At 53.4% G+C, this 22,940-nt stretch overlaps 4 protein-coding genes across 14 annotated transcripts in view; 1 reads left to right on the top strand and 3 right to left on the bottom strand.

Annotated features, from left to right (window-relative positions):
- Positions 1–6,116: 6,116 nt before the first annotated feature.
- On the bottom strand, positions 6,117–6,958 carry LOC121086389 (hemoglobin subunit alpha-A). Its single transcript, XM_040590086.1, has 3 exons — positions 6,813–6,958; positions 6,450–6,654; positions 6,117–6,343 (listed from the first exon to the last, which is right to left on the bottom strand). Exons 1-3 carry the CDS (start codon positions 6,905–6,907, stop codon positions 6,215–6,217), a joined length of 429 nt encoding a protein of 142 aa, XP_040446020.1. The 5' UTR covers positions 6,908–6,958; the 3' UTR covers positions 6,117–6,214.
- Positions 6,959–9,333: 2,375 nt separating this feature from the next.
- LOC121086391 (hemoglobin subunit alpha-2) lies at positions 9,334–10,071 on the bottom strand. Its single transcript, XM_040590089.1, has 3 exons — positions 9,923–10,071; positions 9,611–9,815; positions 9,334–9,509 (listed from the first exon to the last, which is right to left on the bottom strand). Exons 1-3 carry the CDS (start codon positions 10,012–10,014, stop codon positions 9,381–9,383), a joined length of 426 nt encoding a protein of 141 aa, XP_040446023.1. The 5' UTR covers positions 10,015–10,071; the 3' UTR covers positions 9,334–9,380.
- LOC121086390 (hemoglobin subunit pi) lies at positions 9,999–14,571 on the bottom strand. Its single transcript, XM_040590087.1, has 3 exons — positions 14,393–14,571; positions 13,275–13,479; positions 9,999–12,693 (listed from the first exon to the last, which is right to left on the bottom strand). The coding sequence occupies exons 1-3, from the start codon at positions 14,485–14,487 to the stop codon at positions 12,565–12,567; spliced, it is 429 nt and encodes a 142-aa protein (XP_040446021.1). The 5' UTR covers positions 14,488–14,571; the 3' UTR covers positions 9,999–12,564.
- Positions 14,572–19,830: 5,259 nt separating this feature from the next.
- Positions 19,831–22,940, top strand: part of NPRL3 (NPR3 like, GATOR1 complex subunit) — a 51,739-nt gene continuing 48,629 nt past the window's right edge. For 5 of the 11 annotated variants that reach the window (XR_005827812.1, XR_005827811.1, XM_040593639.1 and 2 more), the window contains exons 1-2: positions 19,831–20,016; positions 21,615–21,684. Coding sequence is in view for 3 of the 11 variants with exons in the window: in XM_040593639.1 (XP_040449573.1) it covers positions 19,899–20,016; positions 21,615–21,684 (188 nt within the window). In the remaining 8 variants the exon portion in view is untranslated. Of the gene's footprint in view, positions 20,017–20,925; positions 20,944–21,614; positions 21,685–22,940 lie in introns of those variants that run through there. The other 6 variants (XM_040593646.1, XM_040593647.1, XM_040593645.1 and 3 more) reach the window with 3 other exon arrangements.

Genomic DNA, 22,940 nt, shown 5'->3' with positions numbered 1-22,940 from the left:
ATACTGAAAATATCCTTTTTGAAGCTACGATCTGGAAAAATAAATAATGGTGACCTGTCCTGATTGAATCTATGGAGCTTTAACAATGCTGACCCATGAATTTTGATAAATATACTTCTACTATTAATAAAGGCACTCAGCTGCTCAACCGTTGAAGGAGGTATAAAAGCTTTCTGGCTGAGCAGCTGCAATGCACATTTTGCTGCATTGCTTTCCATAAATCCGTAGTTGGGATCCTCTTGGCCATGTGCAAAGGTCTCTGGGGAGCACAGAGCTGGCACAGTCTGCTCCCCTGTCTCTGTCTGGTCCTGGTACAAGGAGCAAAAAAAGCAGTGCTGTCTGTAAAACTCTGTTTTAACCATCTCCAGCTAGATCCTCGTGGAGTTGTGCCTACCCAGCAGCTCCCTGCCTACCAAAAGTCACTGACAGGGGATCTGGAAAGGAAGAGTGTAATGAAGAATGGTGTCCCAGGAATATGGACCAAAAATCTGCTCTTAGAGCTGCACATTTCAGCTTTTGATAGAAATGTCAGATGATGCTCCATCACTGCAGGAGGCTGGCAAAAGGCTGTTTGATGTAGCCCATGGAGCTTTGCTATACGCAGCTTTCAGCGTTATTCACAAATGGAAAAACAGGAGATCGATCGTTTCAGTGTAGGCAAATAAGGTGACACAGACAGGGAAAATATGATCTAAATCAGAGGAGGTTGAACTTGAACTGGCTATTATAACTCAGGAAAAAGATGCTGCAGTCCGCATTGATGGTTCACCAAAATTGTAGCCTTGATGTGCAGCAAAAAAACCCTAGCAAAATGTGGTGATGCCATCAGGAAGGACTTGGGCTCTCAAAACAAAAAAGAGGGCATCTTTTGCCTGCTGTGTAACAGCTTGGTGCACCCACATCTGTGCACTGCTGGCCTCTGAGCTAAGGATGTAGTGGACGTAGAGTCCTGAGCAGAGCAGTTGAGATGATGAAGGAGATGGGGCAGCTGCAGTATGAGGAGTTCCCAGGAAGGCTGGGATTTCTCCCCAGAGAAGGTGGAGCAGAGAGGGCAAACTCTACAAAATCATAAAGTGAATGCGGCCCCGCTGCTCGTCAGATTCTGCATGACAAATTAGAGGCCATCGATGTGTCTGGTAGGTTGTTTAAAATGGATAAAAAGGACTTTATACAGGGCTGGGGGGAGAATGAACTTCTAGAACTTGCTGCCACAGGAGGTTGTGGAAACAAATAGGATCAGCAGGTTTATGAAAGGTATAGCAAATTCATGAGCAGCAGGTCAACAGCCAGCTGCTGAAGGCAACAGGCAGGAATGTACCTCCTGAAACTGCTTTTACTGCTGGTGTGGGTGCTGGAGGAGCACAACCAAAACCAGTTAGGGTCCTGTGCTCTCCCCGGATTGCATCTCCCATTGCTGAATGCAATGCTGGGAGGGAGGAACCTGTGATGTTACCAGCAGAGCATTTTGTAAGTTCTCAGTTTCATCATCCCTAAGCAAATTCAGTCTTCTCAGGGGGTTGGTGTGTGGCAGGAAGACAGGGGAACCTTCAGGAAGAAAACTTCTGCATTTCTATTCAATTTCCATCTCTGTAGTGAAAATCTGATGAATCCCCAGCAGGCAATGTCAAGCAGGCTTGCGGAAAAATCTTGTAATCTCATTGAAAAAGGGTTGCTGGCAGTACAGTTGAAGTGAAAATCTGGCTGGATCTAATTATAAAAAAAAGACATGGTCAGCCACAAAAAGAAGGTGGAAAACCAGGGCAAAGTAGGTGTGGAAAGTTTCTGCTGTTTAGTTGATGAATGGCTGCAGTACAGCACTGAGAAAGCATCGGTGGCCAATGTCATGTTACCACAGATTTGCTGCTTCTCCTCCCAGATATAAAATCCAAGACCTGGATTCTGTTGTGAACATTTCCAGGGACAGGGGGTTTGTGATGCTGAATGCCTTTTCAGTTGCAGGAACTCACAGAATGAGACCTAGGCTCCTCACAGGTCAGCTTTGAGGGGGATGAGCAAAAAGCTTTTCTAAGGTGGTGCTTGCAATATTGAACTTCTTGGGAAAGTTCTTGGGAAAAGAGAGCAGACAAGATTCTCAGTTCTGTGAATACTTGTTTTTATCAGCCCTGTCCTGACCAGAGGGGCTTGTACAGCTGTGCTTGATGTGGCTGCTCTGCTGGGAGCAGTCTGCGGTTAGGAAATGAAGGAGAGAAAATATTTGAAGTCCTTCATCAAAATTGGCATTTTAGTGAAGGCTGACTCTGCTTTCTGTCTTCTACAACCACTTTTCCTTTTCCCATTGACAAAACAGCCAGTGGAGAAGGTGGGAAGATCCTAATGAGTGTGGCTAAAATTATGTTTCAATCATTCCAGTATTTTCAGACTGCTTGCCTGAAAAAAAAAAATCCCTTTACCTCAGCAACTGATTGAAGCCATCTCCAAACAGGCAGTGTCTTTGGGAAGCAGTGGAGGATGATGGGGTTGCAGAAACAAGACACTAGGGTCTCTTGTCATGAGCAGGGTAAAAGAAAGAAACTAAGGAACTATAAACCAGTCAACTTCAAATCACAAAAAAACAGTGGGACATTTAATCGAAGAAAGAGATGAGTAATAACTGTGGCCATTGCCAAGAATGAATCATTTCAGATGAGTCTGTTTTCCTTCTGTGACAGATTCTAGTCCTTGGTTCAACATTATTATTCACTGTTCTTTCATCAATAACTTACGTGTTGCAATGGAGAATGCACTTATTAAATTCCCAGATGTTCCTGAGCTGGGGGGGCTGCAAGCACCCCAAAGCACTGCGTTAAAATTCAAAATGATCTAGACAAATCAGAGATATCAGGTCAGTATGGAAAATCTGATGCTTAGGAAAAAGTAACTGTCCAAATACCTGGCAAACAAAGTGCTTATGCAGCAGTTTTTCAGCACAAAACCTATAGGTTGCACCAATCATGAGTTACACTATTGGCATATTGAATGCCAGGATGGGATGTATAGACAGAGGAACAGTTTGTAAAATGCACAATGCTTTCTCTCCTCTTTCCAGCATGAGGATCTCTCAACGGGTGTCCTAAGATCAGCTTCCAAAAATAAATGAATTTTCTATCTTCCCACTGCTTCTCTACTAAATTTTGATTGGGAAATCCCTGGTAAACTCCCGTGACCTCCTCCAGAAGTCTGTGCTTCTGTGTCCCTTTACAGGACACACTCCCTAGGGCCATGACTATTTATCAGATGCCAGTAAAAGTAGTATCCAAGCTACCTGGACAATGCTGTTCACAGCCCAGCAAAAGACTGGTAAAAATGTTGTGATCAGGTCAGTGGTAACTACCAAGCTCGTTTCCTGATGACGTTTTAGCTCCTCTTTCAATAAAAATGAGCTCTGACATGCCACTTGCCTTGGTGACTATCATGTAACAAAATATCACCTTGTTCTGTGGGTGTCTTTGAACTACAGATGCTTTACAGAAAAGAATAAATGTTGATGAGAGGCAAGAAAGGTCTCCAGATAGTGGAGACATCACAACAGGCTTTTGTCTTACCTGAAGATGTTCATCTTCCTCTTCTGAAGCTGCCTACTGTGACTCTGCCCTCTGTGTGCTGCCATGGCCTGGATCAGGGGGCTTTGTCCCCAAAGGCCACCTCCTCCGCATCACCTGGTGCCAATTTGGGCTGCCACTGCTGTGGCCATGCCGAGATTGCCTCTACCACCTCTCTCATCAGTACCCGAGCTGCGGCAATACAAGCTGGAAAACCATCCCGGGCCAGCAGTGAGGTAAATATTGGACCTGCCCTACTCAAGACCACCGCTGAGGTGCTGCCTGCAGGTCTCAGGGAGCCAGGCAGGGATGCCAGCTCAGGAAGAGCCAAGCTGGAGAGATCTGCTGCCAGTGTGTCTGGCCCATGGGGCAGGCTGTGCCCAGGGCACACCAAGCCACGGCCACCAAAGGATGCCCAGTGAAGGGGTCTGGGGCTCACGTGCCACTGGGCTATGAGCCAGGAGGCATGGGGTGCCTGGCTGCTGGGGCACCCCGCACTGGAAATGGGTGGCTGGGGAGGGGTCTCGCACCCCTCTGAGCTGGCACCAGTGTCCCCACTGTGCTGGGACCTGGGACTGGCTGGCAGCCTGTCCTGGCAGCCTGCTTCTCCCTGCCCAGAGGCTTAAGCTCAGCCCCAGGCAGGATCATGGCTTGGCCCTCTGCCTGGCCCCGATAAAGCACCACGGCCTGAGGTCCCCATCTTGTGGCAGAAGGGACAAATGGCTGGGACAAAACTCATCCCGGTGGTTCTTTGGCCAGGCAGAGCCCTGGGAAACCGCTGCAGAGCCCGGACACTGGCCGTCGGACACTGGCCGTCGTCACACACCATGTCCTGCTCGAGAACACAGCATGGCATGGGAGCGGTTGGAAGCAAAAGCAGTGGGGACAGCTGCCAGCCCTCCCCCTCCATACACATCCCATCCCTTGCACTGCTGTTACATCTTGCCCCCACCACGTGCCTACACCCCACACGGGATCGTGAAGGTCCTTTGCGGCCGAGGCTGGAGGAGCCCAGGTCTGTGCTGGATTTGATGCTGGTTCTTCCCAGCGCTTTACACACCATCCCACACCACCTTGCATGCCTGCGTGCCCTGACCCCCAGCCCCCCACCCCACCCCCATACCCCTGCCCCCCTGGGCTCCCCTGGGAGCAGAGGCTCACTGCAGAGCAGAGCTGTGCCCACAGCTGTGTCTGGGTGATGTTGGCTGCAAGGGTGCGACCTGCACCGACACCCTGCTCTGTGCTGGGCTGGCGCAGGCTGGGCAGCGATGCCCTGACCAGCTTTCTTTTCCCCTCCTCGCCATGCCCAGGTGTGGTGGGCTCAGGGGGCCACGATGCCTGTGATGCTCTGCAGGAGAAACCCTGCGGGCCGGCAGGCCTCCCTCTCTCCCTGGAGTCATCTGGGGCCTCTCCAGCCCCTGGTACATTTGCTGATGGTGGCTGGAGGCCATGGGGCTAGGGCAAGTGTCCATCCTTACAAGTGCCAGAGAGTGAAGGGGCTGGTGGCACCCTTGGCTTGGCTCTGTGCCATGGCTGTGCCAGCCACCCTGGGGCTTTCTGGAACCTTCACTCCAGCCCTGAGCACCTCCCAGCCCTGGCAGGGACAGGGCAGCCTTACTCAGCACCTGGCAGGTTGTAGCCCCCGGGACTATCTGCTGCCCCATCTCCCACCACACCCACAGCTGGAGGGGAGCCCAAGCTTTCTTTATCAGACGCCTGCAGCCCCCTCTCCCCTCCTCCCCCCCCCCCCCCCCCCCAGCTGCTCTGCTGCTGGCCACGATAAGGGTGGGGGGCTGTGCAGACACCAGCACTGTGGCACCCAGTGCCACTTTCCTGCCTGTGTTCATTTTCCTGCCCTGACACTTTCCACCCTGCTGCTGTTCAGCACCTAAAAAACAGAATCTGGGGCTGAGCCCCATCTCCAGTTCCAGCCCCCCATGCCTGCGGTCTTCCCCTGCCTTCCAGCCCCCCAGGATCCCTCCAAAAACCAACACCCCAGCAATGCAGCATTAGGTGGAAACAGAAGTCCTAAGATGCTACACAGCCCTGAGTGCTGGAGACACACAGAAAGATGTTCTTGCACTTGGAGATCCTCAGGATGTCCTCGCTGTGCCACTGCACAGAGGGTCACAGGTGCTGGGACCCCCTGTACCCCACGGTCTCCTGCAAGCACTTCCAGGAGGAGATGATCTCCAACAGTTTGGCCGGAACGGGGGCAAGGGGAGCAGGGGGCTGGAGGGGTGAAGGGGACCCCAGCATGGTGCTCTGGTGGGAAGGTCAGGGCAGGCTGGGGCCGCAGAGAGCTCCCAAGAGCCAGACTCTGGCTGCTCTCTGTGAGTCTTTCTCCTCTGCTGGTGCCTGGAAATGTTCTGCTCGCTCCTGGAGCCTCACAGCTGGCAGAGCAGTGTTTGCCTGCCGGGCACCACCACTCAGACGCTGCCTTCACTCAGAGACAGCAAAACAGGAGCCCGTTCCCTCCGCGCACCCACCCGGCGGGGGGCACCCCCAGTTCAGAGCCCCAGTGCAGATCCCTCCCGTCCCTCCCCGCCGGCAGCAACCAGAGCAGGACGCCAGGGCTGGAGCACGAATGCAACAGATTTTATTTCAGATCATTTGGCTGCTTGCTGTTGGAGGGCTGGCAGTGGGTTGGGTCCAGCTCTAGCCACGGTGCCGAATTAACGGTACTTGGCAGTCAGCACGGTGCCCACGGCACACAGGAACTTGTCCAGGGAAGCGTGGACCTCTGGGGTCAGGAGAGCAGGCTGGTGGATGGCCACCACCACCAGGAAGCATTGGCCCAGCAGCTGAAAGGCAAAAGGAGATGGTGAGCGAGGGGGTGAGGCCAGGGGGTGGCCAGGGGGGTGCAGGAGGGGAGCCGGGTCAATCACCCATTCCTTCCCAGACGCTCACTTTGAAGTTGACAGGGTCCACGCGGAGCTTTTGGGCGTGGAGGTCGCTCAGCTTGGACAGGGCACCAGCGATGTCATCGATGTGGTTGGCAGCCTCGACCAGTGCAGCCGCTACCTTCTTGCCGTGCGCCTTGACCTGACCGGAGCCACGTTGCAGGTCGAAGTGGGGGAAGTAGGTCTTGGTCTGGGGGTAGGTGGTGAACATCCTGGGGGACAGAGGAGGTCAGGGGCAGGTGGGGGTGGGTGGGACAGGGACAGGGTCACACAGGACAGGGACAGTTGGGGATGAGGAGAGGATAGGGGCAGGCAGGAGGGAGTCGGTGACAGACAGGAGAAGGAATGATGGCGGGGAGTAGATGCGTACCTCTCCAGGGCCTCGGCACCATACTCTTCGGCACTGCCGCCGATTTTGGCGAAGATGCCCTTCACGTTGGTCTTGTCACCAGCAGACAGCACCATGGTGTCACCTCCGCCTTGTAGCCCCCAACACGGGTGTCCCCGCTGGCTGCCGCTGCCCTTATATGCACTGCTGGGGCACCGCCCGCCCGCAGCCCGCCCCGCTCCAGCCCCAGCGGCGCTGGACCCCAGCCAGCACCGCACCCCGCTCCGCCCCAGGGCACCGGCACTGGCCTGCCGGGGGTCTGCCCCGTGCCAGCTGGCTGTCGGGTCAGGCTTAGGGTTAGGGTCGCATCAGCACAGGCCGGGTGGGCTGTCCCCTCTGGCACAGGCTTAGGCTTAGGCTTAGGTTTAGGGTCTGAGCAGGCATGGGCTGAGGTTAGGGTCTGCACTGGCACAGGCAGCGCTGGCACAGCCTGGGTGTGTTCTGGCAGGGTGGTGGGAACAGCAGTGTGGGGGTTGTAACTTCAGTAGCATGGTAGGAGTCTGTGCCCCACAGGCTGAGCCTGCCCAGCACCCCTGACACCCACAGGCGGCACAGTGGGCACCTGCACATACGGACTGACCCATCCAACACAGCCTCCACGCATGCACGTGAACTGCCCCGGTACACGCACTGTCACCTAGCACAGCCCCTACACATACACAGCCTTGCACATGCACACACTGCCCCTCTGTGCACGCTGCCATCTGCCACAGCCCCTGTGCACTGTCCCTGCACGCACACGCTGCCCCTATGCACACCCTGCCACCCAACATGGCCCCTATACACACCGTCACTCATTCACGCTGCCCCACTGCACCTACTGCTCTCATTCCCTCAGTACACCCCAAACCAGGGTACCCCAATGCGTGTGCTCTCAGCCCCTGCTCCCTGAACCACAGTCACATCCCTTTGCATACAGACCCCGGAGCTCCCCTGCCCCAGCCCTCCTGCACCTGTGCAGCCATGGCCCCAGTGCTGCTGGGGGACTGGGGGATCCTGACTCCTGGGAGGTGGGGACACTCCACAGAGCCACCGGGATCAGTGCCAGGCACCACGCAAGCACTGGCCTGCAGCAGCAGGAGCTCACAGCAGGGGAGGGGAGGCGCACAGGGCAAGCCCCCTGTGCCCCAAATGGTGAAGGTGAGGAAGGCAAGAAGGGCAAGACAATAGAGGATGGTGAGGAAAGCAAGAGGAGGGGTGGGAGGTGAGGGGGCCTGCAGTGCTTCCAGTAGGTTCGGCAGCTGGTGCAGGCAGCCAGGAGACAGTTCACACCCGTGTTTCCTCCATGTCTGATGGTTCTTATCATTTGTGTTTGGGGGAGATTACTTCAAGCTGGCACCATTTCAGAGCAGGGAAGGAGGGGAGGACAGGGGAGCTGATCTTCTGGGAAGCGAGCCCAGGGAAACAGCATTGGGGCGGTGTGTCTGCTGCCCGCGCGTGCCTCAGGGGTGCAAACTGCAAAGGCAGACGACCCCTTCAAACCAGTGGTGCAAGAACGAAGGGGTGTAAATGCACATGAAGACATTGGGATGTGTCTGAGAATGGAGGAAAAGTGCTGTGGGTTCACAGGTGTGTGGGTGTGTGCCGTGGGTTCATTTGCAGGAGCAGGGGCCAGCGTGGCCCAGGGACCACCACGCTGTGTTTCTGTGCGGGCAGGGTCTCCGCGTGCCCAGCGTCCGGCTGCTACCTGTGCTTGGCCACTCAGGCACTGTGCTCCTGGTGCACCCTCTCCCATCCCTCACAAATGCTCATCTCCTCCTGCTGGTGTCACAGTGCAGAGCAAACCGGTTTATTATCCTATAATTCATCACCTGTGATCTAAAGACAATGATTTTTTAAAATTCAGGCTCCAAGCCCCTGAAGCCTGTGTCCCTGTGCTGGCCTGCAGCCCTGCCTGCCCGGCTCCCACCCTGCCCAGGTGCCAAGGGGTGAGCGGACCCCCAGGGCAGGGGTGGGGGCACTGCCCTGGCAGTCAGCTGGGGAGCTGTGGCTCAGGGGCTTGAGTCCAAGCAAGAACAGCATTTGTGCTCAATGGTCTGTGCTGGATTTTTTTTTTTCACTCCATGAACTTGTCTTGATTACTTTTGGAGCTCATCCAGGCACTTAGCTCTCACAGCATCCCCAATAAAGCCCTAAACAGCCATCATGATATATGGAGCCAGGAAGCCTTCATCCCACCCCTACCAAAGAATCCTTCAAGGGGATGCAAGAACCCCATTTGGCTTGGCGCAACCTTCCCCCCCGGCTCCTGCGAGGGATGCAGGCACTGCAAGGTGACGTGCTGAGCCCCGTTCCCTGCAGTCCTGCTACCGGCACTGGTCGCAGCATAAGCTGGGATGCAGTGGAAGCAGGCAGAGCCCTGGGGGCATCCAGGGAGCCCACAGCCAGTGCTGCCCTGTGCCGCGGCCAGCCTCACTGGCAGCTCCCTCCCTCCCTCTGGCGAGACCACCATGGCACCCCAGCCCACTCCAGCTCCCGGCCCCAGCACAGACGGACACGGTGCTGCGGCAGAAGTGTCTTTATTGATGGCAGCCCGGCGCAGATGGCAGTTCATCTGTACTTCTCGGCCAGTGTGGCAGCCACAGCCGACAGGAACTTGTCGAAGGCGGAGTGCACCTCGGGAGTGTAGTCCTTGCCCAGGTGCACGGCCAGCACCACCTGCAAGCACTGCGACAGCAGCTGCAAGGCAAAATGGGTCTCAGCACCACTGCTACACCCCAGCCCCCTGTCCCAGTCCCCATCCCTCATCCCCTGCCCCCCATCCCCTGTCCCCTGCCTGCCTTGAAGTTGACGGGGTCAACGCGCAGGTTGTAGGCGTGCAGGTTGCTGAGCTCAGACAGGGCTTGGCTGAGGTTGTCCAAGCTCTTGATGGCGTCGCCCAAGGCGTTCACCACCTTCTTGCCATGGCCGCGGATCTGGTCAGAGCCATGGTGCAGGTCGAAGTGGGGGAAGTAGGTCTTGGTCTGGGGGTAGGTGATGAACATCCTGCCGGAGTAGGAGGGTCAGTGCTGCTGCTCCCCGACCCTGGCCCTCCATGGGGCTCCCACCCGCTCACCCCCCTTGCCCCTGGGCTCCCCCGGCCCAGCCCGCACCTCTCCAGGGCCTCAGCTCCGAAGTCCTCCTGGTGTCCAGCCACCTTCTCCCAGACCTGCTGGATCAGCTTCTTGTCCTCAGCGGTCAGCATGGTGGCGGCTGGGGGTGGTGGGCAGGTCTCGGTGGCAGCGCTGCCCTTGGGGACACCCTCTTATAGCAGCCAGCACCTCCACCCCGGCTTTATCTTATCAGTGCTGAGGGGTGGAGGGGCCGCAGCCATGCAGCGCTGGGCCTAGGGAACGGCCGCTGTGCTGCCCTGGGGGGCCCCACTGTCTTGGGTGGCCCCAGCCCTGAGGAGGCCCCGAGGGGGCCCGGTGCCCTGCCCCTCCCCCACTGCCCCAGCCCCACACCAGGCTTGGGGCTGGGAGCAGCGCCCAGCCGGGCTGCCCCACTGTCAGTGGCAGCCACGGACATGTCCCATGGGTGCCACAGCCTTGGCCTCGCTGGCTGGCATGTCCTCCAGCCTTCTGTTGAGGTCTGCCATCCCGAAGGTCCTCCCTGGCCTCATGGGTGTCAGGATGGGTCCCACACGTGTCCCCAGCCCCTCGCGTTCTCCTGCACATCCAGACTCACTCTGTCCGACGAGCCCCTGGGTCTCTGAGCAGGAGCCACGGACAAGCCCTCCCAGATCGCGCTGGGGATCTGCCATGGGAAACACCATCTCTCCAGCAGCCTGGAGAAACCTGGGTGGGGAAGAGCCTCCTTGTTGGGCACAGGTTCTTCCTGATGTCTGTCCCATGGTGCTTGCCAGCCCTGGGCTTCTTCCCTTCTTCCTGTGCCAGCATGTGCCTCTGCCGGTCCCCGTAAATGCTGGGACATCCTGCAGGGCACGGGGCAGCTGGTGACTGTCACATCCATTGCTCAGCTCAAGTCATTGGTACAAATTTGGGGTTAGGGACACACCAGATGCTGACCTGCCAGGTCAGTGGTGGAATTTAATGTTCAGGCTACCTGAGACCCACAAATGTAGAATGTTTTAAAACTGCTGTGGTAAGCTGGGTGACATGTTTAGAGCAATCTGGTGGCTTTGGAGCTGCCACACCACCTCTCTCCCCCTTGCCCAAACACAGTCCCTAAATTTTGTAAATGAGACGAGGGCCACAGTTTGCAGTGCCAGTCCAGGTTGTTATTCAGAGTACACTTAAGACTTTGCACTCACCTCTTCATGTCACAAGTCCTCTGAGACAGGCATGGGCAGTGAACGGAACCTGATAAATAGTTTTCTTCAAAGATCTCCACACGGCGCTGCTGTGTTTTAGATTTTTGACCAAACAGTCCCAGAATTCATGCTCTGTTTTTGCACAGCATCAAGACTGTCCCTGCTTCTCACTCTGCCACCCCCAGGGAATAGATTTTGGGGTGCACGATGCACTCGAAGGGGGCATGTCCAGGCAGATGACCCCAACTAACCAAAGAGGTATTTCATAACATGTAAGACCATGATCAGCAATCAAAGGGGAAAAAAGGGGTTTTAGGGAGTTTTAGGGGGATTACTCGTATTTTTTTTTGCTCAGGAACTGTCTGGGCATCAGTCTACTTATGGGAGGCATCGAGTGATTGCTTTTACATGACCTCTTTTGTTTTGTTTTCTTCCCTCTTCCTCCACTTATACCTCAATTATTAAACAATTATTTCTTTTTGTTTGATTGATCTTGACCCCAAATATTTCTTGCTTTTATTCTTCCTCTTCTCTTTCCCTCATCCCACTGAGGGGGGCAAGTGACTGAGCAACTGTGTAGTGCTTAGCTGCCCACCGGGGTTAACCCACCACAGGTACATACGGAGGATCCCTCCCCACAGGGCGACCAGCAGTTCTGTACTCTTTCCTGTTGCTGCTTTCCAGAGAAACCCTGGGAATCTGTGGACCCCCAGATGCCATCAACACTGATGTCCAGTGGCCGCTAATATTCCCAGATTTCAAATGCATGTAAAGTTCCCCATACAGAAATAAGAGATGTCAAGCTGAGGAGATGGTCCCTTTACCAAGCAGGTGTGATAGCCCAAGGTGCTCATGAAGAACATCAGATACCTTGTCCATACCCCATGGAGAGGAGCATGTGGACAACACTAAGCATGGCTCTGAGCACATCACAACATGTGGCAATGCAGGTTTTGCTCACAACAGGCTGTGATGGGTTTTGGATAGGTCAGACAAAAAACCTGGGTCCATTCAATATCCTAGCCGGGTAAAAGACTGTTTCCTGGTCAGCCTGGAAACAGCCTTTGGTGGATACACCTTGGTGAGCAGCAGCTGTCGCAGGGCTCTAGCATGTTTTGGGCTTCTGCTCAATGTTTTGTTATTCCCACCAAACATTATGTTATTCCCACTGAATTTACACAGCTTAGCCCATGAATTAGGACGCAAATTCATTAGTACATGAATTTACAAAGCTTAGTGTTTTCCTCTCTGTATTGTGTAGACATTTTGGAACACCCTTGCCTGAACAGCAAGGTGTAGGTGGAACACACAGAGATGAAAGCACAGACACCACAGCTCCCATTCAAATTTATTGAGTTTTGCAGATGACCAAGCCCCTGCATAGGGCATTTGAGAGGACTGCACAGGAAGGGGTGAATACCCCAGAGCCTGGCAGCTGGGGCGCACCATCGATGTGCACCCCTCAGCCTCGGTGGAGGCCGTTTATCTGTACTTCTCAGTCAGAACAGAGGAAACACTGGACAGGAACTTGTCCCATGCAGCATGAACTTCTGGAGTGAAGTCACTGGGATAGCGGGCAGCCACGGAGCACAGGATACAGTGGGAAAGCAGCTGTAAGGGAAGACAGAATGAAATCCGTCATAATCAGTAACAGAGTTCAGTCTAGATGTCTACAATGGACCTGGGTGCCAGCATGCTCTGGGATGACAACTACACGTCCCAGCCAAGTAGCGCTGCTGCCTGATGCTGTGTGTGAAGAAGCAGAGTTGCCTTTGGTATAGGGCACAAGGCACTGCTTGATCCCACTCCTTCTTCCAGATGTCCCTTCTTTCCTCACCAAAGGGAAATGCAACAAAGTGGAAATGTTTAGAATTTACTAAGACTTTGTTCAAGACATGTGATATAACCTGACATGTGAGGGGGATTCGTAAATTACAGCAAAGACAGCAGAGACTCTAGTCCGTCTAATACACACCACAGGAGCCCCCTGAGTAGTTCTTTGCTTGAGCTAGACCAGATATTTCATTAAAACATCCACTCTCAGGTTAAAAATCAGGTGGGGAACAAGCAACGACATGAGTTGACAAGGCTGTGTGATGCTGCCAGAGGTCACGCTGCCATTAGCTAAAAATCTGTGGTCTCTAACCCTATGATGGCAGTTTTCATCCCTGAAACTCTCTGTGCTCACTCACCTTGAAGTTCACTGGGTCCACCCTGAGGATGTAAGCATGCAGCTCACTGAGCTTGGCCAAGGCGCCTCTAATGTCCTCAATGTGCTTCACAGCTTCCCCGATGGCATTCATGACCTTGGAGCCGTGGCCACGAAGCTGAGCTGAGCCTTGGCTGAGATCAAAGTGAGGGAAGTAGGTTTTTGTCTGGGGGTAGCTGGAGAAAAGCCTGGAGGAGAGCAAGAGAATGAGATTCAGCGGTGTAAATGGCATGCACAAGATGCTAAAAGCACAGAGCAAGTGCAATGTAAACCTGCCAGCTGCAGAAGTGCACCCCTTCAGTGGTTCTAACAGAGCTTTGGGAGCCTGAAGCTTGCACCAGGGAGGTCTTTCCGCTCTTAAACCTCTCCTGCAGTATGAGCTGATTAGACCGGGCTAATCTGTACACGCTAGAGAAGAATGAAATTATAAAAATAATTTCAAACAATGTATTTTTTGGTTTTGTTTTTGTTTTTTAAATACATAAAAGCCCCAAATTGTCACTACCTTTTCTATATTCCACTGTAAGCCAGTTTGCAGGACCTTCAAGCTAATATGAGCTGAATGAACCAGAATCAATGCGAGTGGTACTCAGCATTCTGGAAGGAAGTAACACAATACTGCAAAGTGCAGGGGGTCCAGTTGTCTTTTGTTACTTATCAACTGGAATGATGAAACATAAGTACCAGTGAATTCAGTGGATGGCTGTTCTCTTACTGCTTAGAAATTGCAAGAAAGAGCACATCACTTTTACAATAAACCACTCCAAGATTGTTTCCTAACAGTCATAACACTGTTTCAGGACATGAGTATGAATGACTGAATTCCTTGCCAGGGTGTGCAGGCTATGATTCCTTCTGGATTGCTGCAATGAGAAATAAAATTATAGAATTGCCTAGAAAATTATGTTTTGCTGTGAGATTTTGAAGCATTTAGTACCACAGATATGATTCCAGAAAAGAACATCCCAAACAACACTGAGGTCATCCATCAACTCCCACCAGTCCCAGCGTGCTCTCACTCATGCAGGTTTTACACGAGATGCATCCCAATAGCAAAGCCGGAGGAGGCACCCTCTTCAGAGGCATGTGGGGGGGACTTACCTCTCCAGCGATTCTGCCCCAATGGCATCGGCTTGGGTAGCCACCTTTGCCCAGATGGTGACCACGGCAGCCTTCTCAGCCTGGGTCAGTGTCATTGTGCAGGAGGGTGCGGGCTCAGTCTCTTCGCAGTGAAGGCTCGAAGCAGGTTTGGGCTCATCGCCCTGGCAGCCCTGGTTATAAAGAGGAAGGGGAGAGTGGACGCTGGCACCTGTCCACACTCATTGGTCACTCCACGGGCCCACCCATGGAGGTGGGAGACCCTTATCTCCCGGTGAAGCAATGCCTGTTTCGGCAAGGGTCAGTGCTCTGGCCTCCTGGCTTGGTGGCGTTATCAGCTTTTTGCTTCTAAACATAATGGCCCCACGGCCCGAAGAAATTGTCTGGACACATATTGATACATGAACAGAGAGATAATGCTGGAAAATTCCATCCATGAAACTTTAGGACACATCTTTAAGCTGAGAGGCACTTGGACTTCAAGCATACTAAGGAGCTTGGAGAAAAATATGCATTTTCTCCCTTGCTTCACAGATACGAACACACGACTCTGGGCCTTTCTGTGCCATATCATACACTGCCAGTACATGTGGGTGCCACATGGCACAATATTTCGTATGAAATAGTGCCTAGGTAGTGGCAGGGACAGGCTGGGAGATGTGCAGTACAGTTCAGAGGGGGAGTGAAACCCTGGTTTTGTGGGAATGAGTGGAGGTTCTGCCGTTGGCTTCAGCACTGCCATGACTTCACTTTGCCAGCCCCTTGCAAAGAATTAGGGACCCACTCTGCAATTGACACTGCTTATAACAGCACCGGCAGTAATGATTCCTGCGGGTACAGGGGGAGAGAGCCTATAAAATTGAGCATGGCCCTAGAAAATAAGTAGGTGTGTGTGAGAAAGCCCAGTCAGACTTTTTTTTTTTCATCACTAAATGTCTCATACCACATGCTTTTGATTTCTAGCTGTGTGATCTTACTGTTAGTTACCCTTTGCACTGTAAAACAGCCCCCAGCATTGCAGCCAGTGCTGACTGGTCCCATATATACATTTATATGCTGGTCCCATATATACAACCCACCCACAATAGGTGGCTTGTAACTTCAGGGCATGGGCACACGTAATGGGTGAAGGACCAAACAAATGAAAGGAAGACCAGCACAGGTCTGTAAATCACAGATGACTGGGCAAAGTGTCAAAGAAATACCCTACTGGAGATGGTCGCTGCTGAACATCCAGGGATGAGTATCCTGCCAGCACATGAAGGGAGGTAAATCTTTCTGCCACCCTGATAAACTGCAGCAGCCGCACACATCACCACTGCGTGCTGGCAGCCGTGCATGGAAAGCTGGCTGGTACAGAGAGGTCAGATAGTGTTCTCTGCCCAAATAGCTTTGCACGCTTGTGCGGAGAAGGTTGATACGTATAAGCCAGTTTCCTTGCCAAGACGTGTCTGCGTTTCACAGCAGTGCTACCGACTGCTAGTGGGGTGCTCCCTGGGCATGGTGGTCCTGCTAAGAGGAAAGCCCTTCTAGGGTTCTCATGATAGTTGGGTCATGTGTGTGTTGGAGTATGTCCAGCCTACGGTTATCTTCACCAAAGCACAGATCTCACACAGGAGCACGCACCGAACTCGGAGCCTCTCTTGGGAACCACGGGGCGGCTGTGCCATGCTGCTGGGCAGGGGAGCCTGGCTGCGGGCCCACGGGGGCTTCGGGGTGGGAGCTGGGCTCGCATGCATGCCCTGCTTACGGGTGGGGGTTTCTTCTGTGCCTTCACATGGGGACGGGTCTCTCCTCCCGGGGTAGACTCTACAGCCTGGAGCAGCTGACACATTCACTACAGAGACCCCACTGCCCCGGGGCTGTGGCTCTGCCGTCACATCTTCGGGCCAGGTGGGAACGAAGCAGCGATGCTGGGGAACCAGGAGGGATGGGGTCAGGCAGAAGCTGCTGTATCCTCTGGTGTCCCCAGTGTCCTGGGGCAAGTGGTACTCGCAGAGGGGCTCTGACACACCCCTTGTGCTTTGCACTGGGCTCTGAATTCAAACCTCTCTGCGTCTCATCCATCACACGAAGCAGGAGAAACCTTGGGCTTTCCCAACAGGCAGGCACGAAGCACTTGATGCTTCTTGGTCTGCAAGCCTGGCTGAGTTCGGTGATCTTGTATTATCACCCCCTTTGTGGAGGCCAGCACCTAATTTGAGATTTAATTTAAGGCTGTGTTCAGTCCCACAGCTCTGTCCTCAGCCCTCCTGACAGCTGGCTGGATAATTTGCTTCTCTTCATACCTCACTTTAACAGGGGATGCAACAGGGGTCTCACCTGAGAGCCAGTAAGGACAATCGCTTTATTATAAGGAATATTACCGGAGTGCTCTTTATATATCCTCCCTTTGCTAAATGCCATACATGGCCACTGAAAACACAGAGCTAACTTGCTCTGGCCACACAGATGCAGTGCGGTGCCGCCTCCCATGACAAGCACCTCTGATGGCACAGGCAGCAGCCCCTCGGCCAGAGCATAGGACAAGGTGATATTCAGTTTAGACAGCTTAAACAGATGTAGGTACCAAGGGAGGCTGTATTCACCATCCCTTGCTAAGAGCATTTTTAAAAGTTGCAGTTTTCCCATAGAAAAATTACTTTGCAGATATAGATGCTGTTGTTAAATAGACATGTATTTAATGTTTTTGTCTCCTCCCCAAAGTGCTGCCTCTTAGATTGCCTGCTGCGTGGCTGTGCTCCAGGCTCTCCTCAGTGAGACTGCTTTTAATCAGACATTACTGAATCAACGCATAAGGGAAGCGCCTGTGATCCAGATATACCCAGGGATAAGGCAGAGACCATCCGGACTCCTGTTTTGCTGCCCACTGTTTAACCTGGACATTGATCCTCCAGGACTGTAGGATTAAGGTCTGTGTAAGCATGACAATCAGAGCGATGCCCACACAGGAGTGTTTGTCATCACCAATATCTTTATGGAATTTGAATTTTTTCTGGGAGTTATTCTTGCACTATCACAAAAGTCAGAGCAGCCAAAAGGCGTCAGTGGATTGCCAGGAGGAGCTCATCGCCTGCCTAGGATCAGGGCTGCACTGGGAATGGCTGCAGGAATTCCTCAGGTACATGCCTGGTGGGACAGGTGTGATCCTCAGCTGTGTCCCACAGCATGACATGGAGGCTGACCATCCCTGTCCTTGCATGCACCTCTCAGCCAAGTTCCTCCATCCCAGTGCTCCAGCTGCACTGGTGTAGCGAGACGGGGAGATGCTGGCCTCAGCAACACAAGTAGCTGGGCCAGGTGAGTGCTGGTGCTCCACTGGCACAGGACCCCGGGGAAAGCCCACCCCTGCCTTCCTCTCTTGCTGCTGCTTCTCACAGTTACGATTCATGGACCTGCAGTAGAATGTTCACCCTTGGGGGGATGACAAATCTTTGTCATGAAGCTGTGAAATGTCATTGAAGGTGATTTAACGCAGGTCTGTTTTTAATCCTGTTCCAAAACCAGGCTGCCAAAGTTTCCCATTTTGAATAGCAGAAGCGAGCAACAGGCTTGCTTGCTCCATCTAAAGTGGGACTAGAACTTTCTGCAGCCCTGACTAAATTCTGTGGCCGATGGAATGGCACCACAGGGAGATGGTCAGGGATAACATTCCTCACGGGCCTGTATTCTCTGCGGGGACTGCCTGGATAAGGTGGCATTTATGTCTGCTCTAACTGAAAAATACGGGGCGTATGAAGTTCTGGAAATCTTAAAAGTGGAGTCTAAATCCTGACTTTATTCTTTAATTTCCTACCAGTGCTCAAAGAACACGCAACACTCTGCTTTAACTAACAGCCTCCAAGAGCTGGAAATGACAAATAGATCTGTAATTTATTAATTAAGAAAGTAAAATTATGCTTTGAAACAGACGCACTGGGAAATTTTAACAGAGCTGCCCAGCGCTGGCACATGAGGAATGCTCTGCCGTGATAATGCGGCTGCTCTTTAATCGCCCTTAGACAACTCTCTCGCCCCTGCAACACCTTCTCTCGCTTCAATGGTTATCGCTGGCCTTGCGGAGAGTGGCTCTGCAGATTATGCCCCCGCTGTGGGTGCTCATCTCCCCGCCGCCCACCTGGCTCTGCCTGACCCTTCTGAGGGGGCTGCAGGGCAAAACCCCAAGCCGGGATATCTCAGGGTGCTCAAATACCTAAATAACTCAATCAAATCCAGAAAAATTTGCATGCAAACCCCAGGACCTCCTCTCATATAATTGCTGATAATTTCTGATCTCGGTTAAACACAAAATTAGGCGAAGGCACCCAGGCAGCTGCCAGGGAAGTTAACGTCACCCTTCCTAATCTAAAAGGAGTAAATTTACAGGAACCCCAAGGCAAGTTGTATCAGTGCTGTAAAACGCCCTGGGATCATGCTGTGCCATGAGACACAAGATCCCAGGAGATTTTCCACGGCACAGGGAGCCTGGAGGCCCGAGCTGTGCAGCCAGCCTCCCGCGGCCCCGGCCGGGCACCGATGGCCCCGCTGCCGCCTGCATGGCTGGTAGCAGAGCCCTGTAATGGCTGCGCTGGCTGAAAGGTGGCAAGTGCCCGGGCACCCAGGACAGGCACCTGGGACAGTCACAACAGCGCAATGGCCCCAGCACCAGGGCTCCAGGGACAGTGCCGTGCCTGCAGGGCTGGACTGGGGGTGCTGGGGGCACTGGGCTGAGCTGGAAGGTGCTGGCTGTGGGCGTGCGAAGCACTGGGACAGACTGGCAGTGTGTTGAGGGGGGAGTGGTGCCCATGGGAAGGGCTAGGCTGAAATGGGGGCACCGGGCTGACTGGGGGGAGTGCTGGGGATGGGTGGATGTGAGGCGCTGGGCTGGACTGGGGGCACTGGGCTGTACTGGGGGATGGGGATGGGGGTATGTCAGGTGCTGATCTGAAGTGGGGGCACTGAGCTGAACTGGGGGACAGAGCTGCGAGGGTGCGAGGTGCTGGGCTTGGGCTGAACTGGGATCACTGGGCTGAACTGGGGGACAGGGCTGCAGGGCTGCAAGCTGCTGGTCTGAACTGGGGGTCACTGGGGAGCAGAGCTGCTAGGGTGCAAGGTGCTGGGCTTGGGCTGAACTAGAGGACAGGGCTGCAGGGGTGCGAGCTGCTGGTCTCAACTGGGGGCACTGGGCTGAACTGGGCGTCAGGACTGCAGGTGTGTGAGGTGCTGGGCTGAACTGGGGGCACTGGGCTGAACTGGGGCCCAGGACTGCAGGGGTGCGAGGTGCTGCGCTTGGGCTGAACTGAGGACACTGGGCTGCGGGGGTGGCGGCTCCGGGCCGGAGCGGGCCGTCAGGCGCTGGGGCCGGCCCCGCGCTGCCCACAGCCGGGAGGCCCCGGCGGCTCCGGGACGCCCCGGCGGCTCCGCCCCAGCGCAGCCGGGCTCAGCGGGCAGCGGCGGAAGCGGAAGCGGAAGCCAGGGTGCCGTGCCGCCTTCCCGCGGGCCGGGCCGGGCCGGGCCGTGCCGTGCCGGCATGGGCGAGAGCACCAGCCCTATCAGCGTTATCCTGGTGAGCTCGGGCAGCCGCGGCAACAAGCTGCTCTTCCGCTTCCCCTTCCAGCGCGGCGCCGAGCACCCCGCCGCACAGGCCAGTAAGTGCGCGACGCCGCGGGGCTCGGGGACTGCGGCTGCCCCCGGGGGCCTGGCACCTCTTTACACCCCTGTGGTACCCCACATACCCCCCTCACACCCCTGTGGTACCTCACATAGCCCCCCTCACACCCCTGTGGTACCCCACATACCCCCCTCACACCCCTGTGGTACCCCACATACCCCCCTCACACCCCTGTGGTACCTCACATAGCCCCCCTCACACCCCTGTGGTGTCCCATATACCCCCCTCTCACATTCCTGTGGTGTCCCATATACCCCCCCTCACATTCCTGTGGTGTCCCACACCCTCCCTCACACCCCCTGTGGTGGTCTCACACCCCCTCCATGCCTCGTACCCTCTGTGGGGGCCTGGCACCCCTCACACCCCCCCCTCACACCTCCAGGTGCCCTGGCACCCCTCACACCCCCCTCACACCCCCCGGGTGCCCTGGCACCCCTCTCGCCCCCCTCACACCCCACGTTAATCGAACCGTGCGGGTGCCAGGTGTGAACCAGGCCAGTGCCTTGTTGCTATTCCTGGGTCAGCTGAAGCAAGTGGGTTTTAAGAGCTGTAGGGGAAGGAGGAGGAGGAGGCAGCAGGGTCAGAAGTAGAGGGACCCGTCTGGGAGAGGGGATTTGGAGGACACTTAGTGAGCTTTAACTGATAATTGGTAGAAAGTAAGAGAGTTGTTGAGTCCCTTGTGTGGAGTAATGGGGCGGAGGAGGTGTTGTGGCTTCTGGAACGCAGGACCGTTTGGGTGCCCGCTGGCTGCTGTGGAGCCACTGTTTGTTGTACCTCTTTCTCCGAGATTCCTGATGCAGGACAGTGTCTGGGGCCAGACTTGGAGCATGGGGGCCGGTGGCAGGATGGCTGTGCCCACGGCACGGCACTGCGGGCAGGGTCACTGTCCCACCAGGCCTCGCCGGTGCGTGAGCGTCTCGCTGCTGGGCCTCAGGGCGCGGCAGAGCGATGGGGCTGTTTGACTTGGGCTGCTTGCTGACTGCTGCAAGTCCCTAGAGGTTTAACGCCCCTGTTTAGGTTGTGAGTTGCTTTTTAGCAGGAGAGAATCTTCTTTGAACCCCTTTTATGGGTGAAATCTGTTTGGGGCTGGCAGATTCCCTGCTACCCCCTCCTGCTTTTTGATGGTGAAGGATTTCGATACTGGTGACTGCAGGAGGGGCACCTGGAGCATTATCGTTGTCCTGAAACCGGAGCAATAATGAGGGAAACACATTGGTCAGAATTTTATTTGCCGCTCTCTCTCAGACTGCAAACTGTTACCTGGCACTTGAGAGAAAAGGTGTTCCTGTGAATGTTTTACTTTCTCCTCTTTATCCCCTGAAAATGAAAACCTCTTTCTCATATTTTATATGAGACGTTTATTTATTTTATATGTATATATCTATATAATATATAGATATAAAAAAGAAAGATCTGGTACCCCTACCTAGAAAGGAAGGGGGTTTCTGCTTTTAATACTACTTTTTTTATATCTGCTTTATAAATAATTTTAAATATGGCATGGTCAAGTATTCTCTTAACGCACACTTTAAGGAGACTGTTCCTTGAAAATGTTGTGTTTATTCTTTGCTTCAGATAAACCAAGGAGTCGATATGCTGTGAATGGCTCTGGTGACGCCACAGAAGATCAAGATGGGGACTCCAGGTAGGGGGAAAACTTTTCTTGTTGCCTAAGAGTTTGAAGCAGAGGAGTCACGACATCTTGCTCTCTTGTCTCCTAATTCAGTAGGCAAATTCTCCTGGACTGTATAGAGGACGACCTGCCAAAAAATGCTTTAATGCCAAGTTATGAGCAAATTAGTGCTTAGGAATGAGGAATGTCTCATGAGGGAATGCTACCAAATGTGTTGTTTTCTGGGCAAGGTATAGGTCAGATATCTTGTGCTCATTAGGAAGGCAATATTACTCTTTCAAAACTAGGAGTATTAATCCTTTGGCAAAATTCCACTTTTCTTTACCTTCCTACCTTTGACTGGATATATTATTCAGTTGCCTCAAAATCTTCCCTATCTCCTGTAATTATTGTATGGAATTGCTGTGCACTAATGAATAACTAATTTTGTTTCTCCAGATATAGCTGCCTTTGTGTCTGTAAAGAGAAATAGTAGCTCAAAAGGAAACTGAGACTTAAAGATAGTTTTTCGATTACAGGAAATTATGGGTAACAAGTGCACTGAAAATAGGCAGTGCGTTGTTCAGCCTGCACATACATGCGAATGGACACTAATTAGTTTTTGTAGAAAATGTGAAATCTGCTGCATAGTTCTAAATTTATCACCATTAGATAGGAGACAAATCTGGGAAAGAAAAAGTTGGGTTTTTTCTCCATTGGCCTGTAGCTCGGTTGCAGATCTTTTTTGTGATGGGTGTTTTAATCTCCAGTATTAATAAAATAGGGTAGTTGCTACTCTTCTCATATGTAAGAGTAAAATAAGAAGTACTCATCACTTGCCCCCCAAAAATAAATTTAGATTCCAGCCTTGCAAAATGTCAGCGTGTTCTTAGCTTTATGACTGTGACTGGTTTAGGTGAAATTAAAAACACCAATGACAGCAGACTTCATTAATTCATATGTTTTTCCAGGACTGGGATCTTATTAAAACACATTTGCTTGAGGTCATTTGCGTCTCTTGCTTCTTCTGGTGTCTTTGAAACCTTCAAATGCAGACTTCTGTCATGTCGCCAGTGAGTGCAGTACGGTACAGGGCACAACTCTAGTGGGAGCAAGCTGTGGTTTTGTGAGTTTGGTAATTGGTGAATGGCATTTCAGACTGTGCTGTGGACAGCAGCTAGTATGCACATTAGGAAGTCCCAGAGCACACGTATGTTGGTTATCTCAGGGATTTTGTTGGTTGCTGTTCAAAACCCTGGCTCTAGTCTTTCCTTAGATAGATTAAGATG

Source organism: Falco naumanni, chromosome 4 (assembly GCF_017639655.2).
Source record: "Falco naumanni isolate bFalNau1 chromosome 4, bFalNau1.pat, whole genome shotgun sequence".
Lineage (NCBI taxonomy): Eukaryota > Metazoa > Chordata > Aves > Falconiformes > Falconidae > Falco > Falco naumanni.
This window is presented reverse-complemented; position numbering and strand designations above follow the sequence as displayed.

What these genes read in the sequence shown, in the direction of transcription:
- LOC121086389 (XM_040590086.1), bottom strand. Translation starts at nt 6,907, where the DNA reads ATGGTGCTGTCTGCTGGTGACAAGACCAACGTGAAGGGCATCTTCGCC. An exon ending in GGTGCCGAGGCCCTGGAGAG is followed by an intron (nt 6,655 to 6,812) that starts GTACGCATCTAC and finishes TCTGTCCCCCAG; the next exon opens with GATGTTCACCACCTACCCCC. An exon ending in TGGACCCTGTCAACTTCAAA is followed by an intron (nt 6,344 to 6,449) that starts GTGAGCGTCTGG and finishes TTTGCCTTTCAG; the next exon opens with CTGCTGGGCCAATGCTTCCT.
- LOC121086391 (XM_040590089.1), bottom strand. Translation starts at nt 10,014, where the DNA reads ATGCTGACCGCTGAGGACAAGAAGCTGATCCAGCAGGTCTGGGAGAAG. An exon ending in GGAGCTGAGGCCCTGGAGAG is followed by an intron (nt 9,816 to 9,922) that starts GTGCGGGCTGGG and finishes CTACTCCGGCAG; the next exon opens with GATGTTCATCACCTACCCCC. An exon ending in TTGACCCCGTCAACTTCAAG is followed by an intron (nt 9,510 to 9,610) that starts GCAGGCAGGGGA and finishes TTTGCCTTGCAG; the next exon opens with CTGCTGTCGCAGTGCTTGCA.
- LOC121086390 (XM_040590087.1), bottom strand. Translation starts at nt 14,487, where the DNA reads ATGACACTGACCCAGGCTGAGAAGGCTGCCGTGGTCACCATCTGGGCA. An exon ending in GGGGCAGAATCGCTGGAGAG is followed by an intron (nt 13,480 to 14,392) that starts GTAAGTCCCCCC and finishes GCTCTCCTCCAG; the next exon opens with GCTTTTCTCCAGCTACCCCC. An exon ending in TGGACCCAGTGAACTTCAAG is followed by an intron (nt 12,694 to 13,274) that starts GTGAGTGAGCAC and finishes CTTCCCTTACAG; the next exon opens with CTGCTTTCCCACTGTATCCT.